The following is a 12,446-nucleotide window of genomic DNA, read 5'->3' on the forward strand; positions in this document are numbered from 1 at the left end:
AGACTCTGCACAGACAGTGACCCAAGCGGGAATCGAACCTGGGACCCTGGCACTGTGAAGCCATATTGCTAACCACTATGCTACCGTGCTGCCGGGATGACAGATTGCCAATGATGAGCAATGAGCAATAAGCTGTGTGTGTCTGTCTCATCGTTATCAATGAAGAATGTGTTTATTCAGCAGCAGAATTATGACTTGCTCATGTGAATACAGGTCACTGGTGTTTATTTAACGGGGCCATTTCTATGTGTGCTCTCTGTTGAGGAGATACACATTTGAAAAGCGCTCACTGATTGGTACCTGCCTGTGAAATCAGACTGCCAGAATTGGCATCAAAATATTTAACTAAAATAAAGAATTGATTAGTATCATGAGTGTAGGATTGTTACTGTCTCTGGCATTCCCACAACTGGTCAGTAGACATGTGTGGTATTTCCAAATAGGCACAGGGCTAAATCGCTGGCTTTGAAAACAGACCAAGGCAGGCCAGTAGCACGGTTCGATTCCCGTAACAGCCTCCCCGAACAGGCGCTGGAATATGGCGACTAGGGGCTTTTCACAGTAACTTCATTTGAAGCCTACTTGTGACAATAAGTGATTTTCATTTCATTTCATTTCATATTATTCTTCCCCTGAAATGGCATTTTGTCTATCAGTGAATTGTTATCTGCCCCACCTACACATCCAACGTGTACTGAGCAAAAACTGGGCTAGTGGAGTTTCTGAGACACAGTCCCAGAGTGTGGATCCTTGTGAATGCTTTGCAAAGCTAATTTAATCATTTCTCGTTTCCACTCAACATGCAAAGTTGCTGTTTATTGAGTAAAGTTTCAAGCTGTAATACAATCTGTGTTTTAATGATTGTGCAGAGGACATTTGGATTTCTGCTGCTCCTGATTTGCACAGTGCTCCTGGCTCTCCATCTTCCTCTTGATGCTCTCCAGGCTTGGCGAGGACAGAGAGTTTTCTGACTGGGAGGTGCTGGTGATGTCAGCAGGCAGGTTGGAGAAGGAGTGCAGCGGCAGTACAGAGTGCTTGATGCTAGCGTGTAGTGTGGACACTCCTCTGGTGGCCATACTGGTACTGATGCTACAGGTGGCGTGAGAGGTCACTGCTCCATATTGGCAGTTGCTGCCAGCTCGCACTTTCTGATTCAAGTTCAGACTTAGATTCCTCCTGAACCAGAATTTCTTTATCTCCGCTTGGACCTAGTTAGCACAGAATAAAACACACAATTATAGATGGAGTCTTGGGGTGTGATGTGACTGTAATGAGTTAATTTAGATTAAGATCTTGTTCAGTGGCGGTTAATACAAAGTGATTATTTTGCTCTATTTGTAATAGCCACTCTTGACTCAAAGGTCATGGGATCGAACCCGTTTCCAGACACTATCAAAGAACAAAGAAATGTACAGCACAGGAACAGGCCCTTCGGCCCTCCAAGCCCGTGCCGACCATACTGCCCGACTAAACTACAATCTTCTACACTTCCTGGGTCCGTATCCTTCTATTCCCATCCTATTCATATATTTGTCAAGATGCCCCTTAAATGTCCCTATCGTCCCTGCTTCCACTACCTCCTCCGGTAGCGAGTTCCAGGCACCCACTACCCTCTGCGTAAAAAACTTGCCTCGTACATCTACTCTAAACCTTGCCCCTCTCACCTTAAACCTATGCCCCCTAGTAATTGACCCCTCTACCCTGGGGAAAAGCCTCTGACTATCCACTCTGTCTATGCCCCTCATAATTTTGTATACCTCTATCAGGTCGCCCCTCAACCTCCTTCGTTTCAGTGAGAACAAACCGAGTTTATTCAATCGCTCCTCATAGCTAATGCCCTCCATACCAGGCAACATTCTGGTAAATCTCTTCTGCACCCTCTCTAAAGCCTCCACATCCTTCTGGTAGTGTGGCGACCAGAATTGAACACTATACTCCAAGTGTGGCCTAACTAAGGTTCTATACAGCTGCAACATGACTTGCCAATTCTTATACTCAATGCCCCGGCCAATGAAGGCAAGCATGCCGTATGCCTTCTTGACTACCTTCTCCACCTGTGTTGCCCCTTTCAATGACCTGTGGACCTGTACTCCTAGATCTCTTTGACTTTCAATACTCTTGAGGGTTCTACCATTCACTGTATATTCCCTAACTGCATTAGACCTTCCAAAATGCATTACCTCACATTTGTCCGGATTAAACTCCATCTGCCATCTCTCCGCCCAAGTCTCCAGACAATCTAAATCCTGCTGTATCCTCAGACAGTCCTCATCGCTATCCGCAATTCCACCAACCTTTGTGTCGTCTGCAAACTTACTAATCAGACCAGTTACATTTTCCTCCAAATCATTTATATATACTACAAACAGCAAAGGTCCCAACACTGATCCCTGTGGAACACCACTGGTCACAGCCCTCCAATTAGAAAAGCATCCCTCCATTGCTACCCTCTGCCTTCTATGGCCTAGCCAGTTCTGTATCCACCTTGCCAGTTCACCCCTGATCCCGTGTGACGTCACCTTTTGTACTAGTCTACCATGAAGGACCTTGTCAAAGGCCTTACTGAAGTCCATATAGACAACATCTACTGCCCTACCTGCATCAATCATCTTAGTGACCTCCTCGAAAAACTCTATCAAGTTAGTGAGACACGACCTCCCCTATCCCAGACACTCATGATTCCCCAGACACCCTATCACAGACACGCCATCTCAGACCAATCCCCCAGACATGCCGCTCCGGACATGCTGCCCCAAACACACTGCCCAGATATGCCGCCCAAACACGCTGCCCAGACATGCTACCACAGACACGCCACATCAGACATGCCATTACAGACATGCCATCATAGACATACCGCTCCAGACACGTCGCCTCAGACAAGCCATCCCATGCACGCCACCCCAGACGTGTGTCGTGTTAGGTACACTGGTCTAACACTGGCTGCAACTGGATGCAGCTTAGATCAGAAAGATACTCCAGACCTTGAAGTTAGTTCAATCTGGTTTATTGCACTAATAGCACAGTTAGCACAGTTCTCTGTGAGTTCGACTCTCTGCTAACTTAAGTGTGGTTACTCTGTCTGACTGAACCAGACTAGCTCTTAGCCACGTGGTGGAGGTGTGAGATTGTAACAACACCCTTGACTGACTCTCTAGATGTTCATCAGTGGAAAGAGGCGGAGTGTGAGTGCCTCGTGTCTTTTATAGTCAGATCCCACCCCTGAGTGTCCTGCCTGCTTATTGGTCATGTCCTGTTCTCTGTGTCCATTAGCTGCTTGTCTGTATATCATTATGTGTGTGTCCGCATGTCATGACAATGTGTTGCCCCAAACACACCACCCCAGACACGCCACACCAGACATGCCATCATAGACGCACTGTCATAGACACCCCATCCCAGACACTGCCCCAGGCATGCCAACCCAGACACTGTTCCAGATACGTCTTCCCAGAAAGGCTATCTCAGACAACCCACCCATGACATGCTGTGTTAGACACGCCGCTCCAGACACGTCGTCTCAGACACACCATCCCAGACCCGCCACCCCAGACGCACCGCCCCAAACACACTGCCCCAGACATACCATCCCAGACATGCCACACCAGACACTCCAACACAGACACGCCATCCCAGGCACTGTCCTTGATATGCCATCCCAGACACTGTCCCAGCCACACCTTCCTGGACACCCCATCCCAGACACCCCACCCCTGACATGCAGTCCCAGAGACACTATCCCAGACATGCCATCCCAGACATGCTGTCCCTAACACGCCACTCCATACATGCTATCCCAGACACACCACCCCAGCCACGCCATACAGACACGCCATCACAGACCTACCATCCCAGACATGCCATCCCAGGCACGCCGTCCCAGACATGCCGTCCCAGACACGCCGTCCCAAACACTGTCTCAGACACAATGCCCCAATACACCGCCCAGACACGCCGTCCCAGACGTACCATCATCGGCTCTTTGACTCTTTGTCACAGCTTTGACAAAGAGTCATCAAACTCGAAACGTTAGCTCTTTTCTCTCCCTACAGATGCTGCCAGATTTGCTGAGATTTTCCAGCATTTTCACTTTCGTGTCATGACGTTACAGGCACTGCCCCAGACACACCATCCCAGACACTGCCCCAGACACACCATTCCTGACTCGCCATTCCTGATACGCCGTCCCAGACAGGCCGTCCCAGACATACCATCCAGACATGCCATCCCAGGCATGTCATCCCAGACACTGTCCCAGACACATCGTACCAGTCATGCCTTTCCAGATACTGTCCCAGACACAGTCCCAGACACAGTCCCTGACACTGTCACAGACACTGACACAGACACTGTCTGTTGGGTGGGGTTACTGGGTTATGGGGATAGGGTGGAGGTGTTGAACTTGGGTAGGGTGCTCTTTCCAAGAGCCGCTGCAGACTCGATGGGCCGAATGGCTTCCTTCTGCACTGTAAATTCTAAGATAATCTATGATAATCTAGGACAAAGGTTCGGCACAACATCGTGGGCCGAAGGGCCTGTTCTGTATTTTTCCATGTTCTTTGTTCTATGTCACAGCCAGTGCCACAGACACTGCCACAGAGACAGTCCCAGACACTGCCACAGAGACAGTCCCAGACACTGCCACAGACACTGCCACAGAGACAGTCCCAGACACTGCCACAGACACTGCCACAGAGACAGTCCCAGACACTGCCACAGACACTGCCACAGAGACAGTCCCAGACACTGCCACAGAGACAGTCCCAGACACTGCCACAGACACTGCCACAGAGACAGTCCCAGACACTGCCACAGAGACAGTCCCAGACACTGTCACAGACACTGCCACAGACACTGCCACAGGGACAGTCCCAGACACTGCCACAGACACTGCCACAGAGACAGTCCCAGGCACTGCCACAGAGACAGTCCCAGACACTGCCACAGAGACAGTCCCAGACACTGCCACAGACACTGCCACAGAGACAGTCCCAGACACTGCCACAGACACTGCCACAGGGACAGTCACAGACACTGCCACAGACACTGTCACAGAGACAGTCCCAGACACTGCCACAGAGACAGTCCCAGACACTGCCACAGAGACAGTCCCAGACACTGCCACAGACACTGTGACAGAGACAGTCCCAGACACTGCCACAGAGACAGTCCCAGACACTGCCACAGAGACAGTCCCAGACACTGCCACAGACACTGCCACAGAGACAGTCCCAGACACTGCCACAGACACTGCCACAGAGACAGTCCCAGACACTGCCACAGAGACTGCCACAGGGACAGTCCCAGACACTGTCACAGAGACAGTCCCAGACACTGCCACAGGGACAGTCCCAGACACTGCCACAGACACTGTGACAGAGACAGTCCCAGACACTGCCACAGGCACTGCCACAGAGACAGTCCCAGACACTGCCACAGACACTGCCACAGAGACAGTCCCAGACACTGCCACAGAGACAGTCCCAGACACTGCCACAGACACTGCCACAGACACTGTCACAGACACTGCCACAGACACTGACACAGAGACAGTCCCAGACACTGCCACAGACACTGCCACAGAGACAGTCCCAGACACTGCCACAGACACTGCCACAGAGACAGTCCCAGACACTGCCACAGAGACTGCCACAGAGACAGTCCCAGACACTGCCACAGAGACTGCCACAGAGACAGTCCCAGACACTGCCACAGACACTGCCACAGACATTGCCACAGAGACAGTCCCAGACACTGCCACAGACACTGCCACAGAGACAGTCCCAGACACTGCCACAGACACTGCCACAGAGACAGTCCCAGACACTGCCACAGACACTGCCACAGAGACAGTCCCAGACACTGCCACACTGCCACAGAGACAGTCCCAGACACTGCCACAGACACTGCCACAGAGACAGTCCCAGACACTGCCACAGACACTGCCACAGAGACAGTCCCAGACACTGCCACAGACACTGCCACAGAGACAGTCCCAGACACTGCCACAGCCACTGCCACAGACACTGCCACAGAGACAGTCCCAGACACTGCCACAGACACTGGCACAGAGACAGTCCCAGACACTGCCACAGACACTGCCACAGAGACAGTCCCAGACACTGCCACAGACACTGGCACAGAGACAGTCCCAGACACTGCCACAGAGACAGTCCCAGACACTGCCACAGACACTGCCACAGACACTGCCACAGAGACAGTCCCAGACACTGCCACAGACACTGCCACAGACATTGCCACAGAGACAGTCCCAGACACTGCCACAGACACTGCCACAGAGACAGTCCCAGACACTGCCACAGAGACAGTCCCAGACACTGCCACAGACACTGCCACAGACACTGCCACAGGCACTGCCACAGACACTGTCACAGAGACAGTCCCAGACACTGGCACAGAGACAGTCACAGACACTGCCACAGACACTGCCACAGACACTGTGCTAGATACGCCATCCCAGACATGTCGCCCCAGACATGCCGTCCCAGACATTATCCCAGATATGCCGGCCAGGCACTGCCATCCCAGACATATCGGGCTGGATTTTCCGCCGTCGGGATGCTCCGTTTTGCCGGCAGCCCGGGGGTTTCCCGACAGAGTGGGACTGCCCCACAATGGGAAACCCCATTGAGCAGCCGGCGAAACGGAGCATCCCACCGGCGGGGTGAACCAGAACTTTGGTGGAACGGAGAATACAGCCCGTCATCTTAGACGTGCCGTCCCAGACACTGTCCCAGACATGCCATCCCAGACACCCCACCCCAGACATACCGCTCCATACACATTGTCATCTCAGACACACCTTCCTAGACATGCCACCCCAGACACGCAACCTCAAACATACTGCCCCAGACATGCAGTCCCAGACACAGCACATCAGATAAGCAATCACAGCCATGGCATCCCAGACACTGCCCCAGACACCCCATCCCAGATACCCCATCCAAGATACGCCATCCCAGACGTGCCATCCCAGACACACCATCCCAGACACGCCATCCCGGGCACACCATCCCGGGCACACCATCTCGGGCACACCATGCCAGGCACACCATCCCAGGCACACCATCCCGGGCACACCATCCCGGGCACACCATCCCGGGCACACCATCTCAGGCACGCCATCCCAGGCACACCATCCCGGGCACACCATCTCGGGCACACCATCCCAGGCACGCTGTCCCAGACACGCCATCCCGGGCACACCATCCCGGGCACACCATCTCGGGCACACCATCCCAGGCACGCTGTCCCAGACACGCCATCCCAGGCACACCATCCCGGGCACACCATCTCGGGCACACCATCCCAGGCACACCATCCCAGGCACACCATCCCGGGCACACCATCCCGGGCACACCATCCCGGGCACACCGTCTCAGGCACGCCATCCCAGGCACACCATCCCGGGCACACCATCTCGGGCACACCATCCCAGGCACACCATCCCAGGCACGGTGTCCCAGACACGCCATCCCAGGCACACCATCCCGGGCACACCATCTCGGGAACACCATCCCAGGCACACCATCCCAGGCACACCATCCCGGGCACACCATCCCGGGCACACCATCTCAGGCACGCCATCCCAGGCACACCATCCCGGGCACACCATCTCGGGCACACCATCCCGGGCACTCCATCTCAGGCACGCCATCCCGGGCACACCATCCCGGGCACACCATCTCAGGCACGCCATCCCAGGCACACCATCCCGGGCACACCATCCCGGGCACACCATCCCGGGCACACCATCCCAGGCACACCATCCCGGGCACACCATCCCGGGCACACCATCCCGGGCACACCATCCCAGGCACGCCATCCCGGGCACACCATCCCGGGCACGCCATCCCAGGCACGCTGTCCCAGACACGCCATCCCGGGCACACCATCCCGGGCACACCATCCCAGGCACGCCATCCCGGGCACACCATCCCGGGCACGCCATCCCAGGCACGCTGTCCCAGACACGCCATCCCGGGCACACCATCCCGGGCACACCATCCCGGGCACACCATCCCGGGCACACCATCCCAGGCACGCTGTCCCAGACACGCCATCCCGGGCACACCATCCCAGGCACACCATCCCAGGCACGCTGTCCCAGACACGCCATCCCGGGCACACCATTCCGGGCACACCATCCCGGGCACACCATCCCGGGCACACCATCCCGGGCACACCATCCCGGGCACACCATCCCGGGCACACCATCCCAGGCACACCATCCCGGGCACACTGTCCCAGACACGCCATCCCGGGCACACCATCCCGGGCACACCATCCCGGGCACACCATCCCAGGCACGCCATCCCGGGCACACCATCCCGGGCACGCCATCCCAGGCACGCTGTCCCAGACACGCCATCCCGGGCACACCATCCCAGGCACACCATCCCAGGCACGCTGTCCCAGACACGCCATCCCGGGCACACCATTCCGGGCACACCATCCCAGGCACACCATCCCAGGCACGCTGTCCCAGACACGCCATCCCGGGCACACCATCCCAGGAACACCATCCCAGGCACACCATCCCAGGCACGCTGTCCCAGACACGCCATCCCGGGCACACCATCCCAGGCACACCATCCCAGGCACGCTGTCCCAGACACGCCATCCCGGGCACACCATTCCGGGCACACCATCCCGGGCACGCCATCCCGGGCACGCCATCCCGGGAACACCATCCCAGGCACACCATCCCGGGCACACCATCCCAGGCACACCATCCCAGGCACGCCGCCCCAGGCACGCCGTCCCAGACACGCCATCCCGGGCACACCATCCCAGGCACACCATCCCAGGCACGTTGTCCCAGGCACACCATCCCGGGCACGCCATCCCGGGCATACCATCCCGGGCACAGCATCCCAGGCACACCATCCAAGGCACACCATCCCGGGCACGCCATCCCGGGCACACCATCCCGGGAACACCATCCCAGGCACACCATCCCAGGCACACCATCCCGGGCACGCCATCCCGGGCACACCATCCCAGGCACACCATCCCGGGCACACCATCCCAGGCATACCATCCCGGGCACACCATCCCAGGCACACCATTCCGGGCACACCATCCCGGGCACACCATCCCAGGCACGCCATCCCAGGCACGCCATCCCGGGCACACCATCCCGGGCACACCATCCCAGGCATGTCATCCCAGACACTGTCCCAGACACATCGTACCAGTCATGCCTTTCCAGATACTGTCCCAGACACAGTCCCAGACACAGTCCCTGACACTGTCACAGACACTGACACAGACACTGACACAGACCCAGATACTGACACAGACACTGTCTGTTGGGTGGGGTTACTGGGTTATGGGGATAGGGGGGAGGTGTTGGCCTTGGGTTGGGTGCTCTTTCCAAGAGCCGCTGCAGACTCGATGGGCCGAATGGCTTCCTTCTGCACTGTAAATTCTAAGATAATCTATGATAATCTAGGACAAAGGTTCGGCACAACATCGTGGGCCGAAGGGCCTGTTCTGTATTCTTCCATGTTCTTTGTTCTATGTCACAGACATTGCCACAGACACTGCCACAGAGACAGTCCCACAGACACTGCCACAGACACTGCCACAGCCAGTGCCACAGACACTGCCACAGACACTGCCACAGCCAGTGCCACAGACACTGCCACAGACACTGCCACAGAGACAGTCCCAGACACTGCCACAGCCAGTGCCACAGACACTGCCACAGCCACTGCCACAGACACTGCCACAGCCACTGCCACAGACACTGCCACAGAGACAGTCCCAGACACTGCCACAGACACTGCCACAGACACTGCCACAGAGACAGTCCCAGACACTGCCACAGAGACTGCCACAGAGACAGTCCCAGACACTGCCACAGAGACAGTCCCAGACACTGCCACAGACACTGCCAGAGACAGTCCCAGACACTGCCACAGACACTGCCACAGAGACAGTCCCAGACAGTGCCCCAGACACTGCCACAGCCACTGCCACAGAGACAGTCCCAGACAGTGCCCCAGACACTGCCACAGCCACTGCCACAGAGACAGTCCCAGACACTGCCACAGAGACAGTCCCAGACACTGCCACAGAGACAGTCCCAGACACTGCCACAGCCACTGCCACAGAGACAGTCCCAGACACTGCCACAGAGACAGTCCCAGACACTGCCACAGAGACAGTCCCAGACACTGCCACAGACACTGCCACAGAGACAGTCCCAGACACTGCCACAGACACTGCCACAGAGACAGTCCCAGACACTGCCACAGAGACAGTCCCAGACACTGCCACAGAGACAGTCCCAGACACTGCCACAGGGACAGTCTCAGACACTGCCACAGAGACAGTCCCAGACACTGCCACAGGGACAGTCTCAGACACTGCCACAGAGACAGTCCCAGACACTGCCACAGAGACAGTCCCAGACACTGCCACAGGGACAGTCTCAGACACTGCCACAGAGACAGTCCCAGACACTGCCACAGAGACAGTCCCAGACACTGCCACAGACACTGCCACAGAGACAGTCCCACACACTGCCACAGAGACAGTCCCAGACACTGCCACAGACACTGCCACAGAGACAGTCCCAGACACTGCCACAGAGACAGTCCCAGACACTGCTACAGAGACAGTCCCAGACACTGCCACAGACACTGCCACAGAGACAGTCCCAGACACTGCCACAGAGACAGTCCCAGACACTGCCACAGACACTGCCACAGCCAGTGCCACAGACACTGCCACAGACACTGCCACAGAGACAGTCCCAGACACTGCCACAGACACTGGCACAGAGACAGTCCCAGACACTGCCACAGACACTGCCACAGAGACAGTCCCAGACACTGCCACAGACACTGTCACAGACACTGCCACAGACACTGTCACAGACACTGCCACAGAGACAGTCCCAGACACTGCCACAGAGACAGTCCCAGAAACTGTCACAGACACTGCCACAGACACAGCCACAGAGACAGTCCCAGACACTGCCACAGACACTGTCACAGAGACAGTCCCAGACACTGCCACAGAGACTGCCACAGAGACAGTCCCAGACACTGCCACAGACACTGCCACAGAGACAGTCCCAGACACTGCCACAGACACTGCCACAGACACTGCCACAGACACTGCCACAGAGACAGTCCCAGACACTGCCACAGAGACAGTCCCAGACACTGCCACAGACACTGCCACAGAGACAGTCCCAGACACTGCCACAGACACTGCCACAGAGACAGTCCCAGACACTGCCACAGAGACAGTCCCAGACACTGCCACAGAGACAGTCCCAGACACTGCCACAGACACTGCCACAGACACTGCCACAGACACTGCCACAGAGACAGTCCCAGACACTGCCACAGACACTGCCACAGCCATTGCCACAGAGACAGTCCCACACACTGCCACAGACACTGTCACAGACACTGCCACAGACACTGTCACAGAGACAGTCCCAGACACTGCCACAGACACTGGCACAGAGACAGTCCCAGACACTGCCACAGACACTGCCACAGACACTGCCACAGACACTGCCACAGCCATTGCCACAGAGACAGTCCCAGACACTGCCACAGACACTGCCACAGACACTGCCACAGACACTGCCACAGAGACAGTCCCAGACACTGCCACAGACACTGCCACAGACACTGCCACAGCCATTGCCACAGAGACAGTCCCACACACTGCCACAGACACTGTCACAGACACTGCCACAGACACTGTCATAGAGACAGTCCCAGACACTGCCACAGAGACAGTCCCAGACACTGCCACAGACACTGCCACAGACACTGCCACAGCCATTGCCACAGAGACAGTCCCAGACACTGCCACAGAGACAGTCCCAGACACTGCCACAGAGACAGTCCCAGACACTGCCACAGACACTGCCACAACCACTGCCACAGACACTGTCACAGAGACAGTCCCAGACACTGCCACAGAGACAGTCCCAGACACTGCCACAGACACTGCCACAGACACTGCCACAGAGACAGTCCCAGACACTGCCACAGACACTGCCACGGAGACAGTCCCAGACACTGCCACAGAGACAGTCCCACACACTGCCACAGACACTGCCACAGAGACAGTCCCAGACACTGCCACAGACACTGCCACAACCACTGCCACAGACACTGCCACAGAGACAGTCCCAGACACTGCCACAGACACTGCCACAGAGACAGTCCCACACACTGCCACAGAGACAGTCCCAGACACTGTGACAGAGACAGTCCCAGACACTGCCACAGAGACAGTCCCAGACACTGCCACAGACACTGCCACAGAGACAGTCCCAGACACTGCCACAGACACTGCCACAGACACTGCCACAGAGACAGTCCCAGACACTGCCACAGACACTGTCACAGAGACAGTCCCAGACACTGCCACAGGGACAGTCCCAG

The 12,446-nt window shown here is 56.4% G+C and overlaps 1 protein-coding gene across 1 annotated transcript in view; it reads right to left on the bottom strand.

The window, feature by feature from the left end:
• Positions 1–816: 816 nt before the first annotated feature.
• LOC140398334 (parathyroid hormone/parathyroid hormone-related peptide receptor-like) overlaps positions 817–12,446 on the bottom strand; it is a 365,863-nt gene continuing 354,233 nt past the window's right edge. Inside the window, exon 14 of the mRNA XM_072486912.1 lies at positions 817–1,208. Within this exon, the coding sequence (XP_072343013.1) occupies positions 855–1,208 (354 nt within the window). The 3' untranslated portion in view covers positions 817–854. The remainder of the gene's footprint in view (positions 1,209–12,446) is intronic.

This window comes from Scyliorhinus torazame, chromosome 21, assembly GCF_047496885.1.
Source record: "Scyliorhinus torazame isolate Kashiwa2021f chromosome 21, sScyTor2.1, whole genome shotgun sequence".
NCBI classification, from domain to species: domain Eukaryota; kingdom Metazoa; phylum Chordata; class Chondrichthyes; order Carcharhiniformes; family Scyliorhinidae; genus Scyliorhinus; species Scyliorhinus torazame.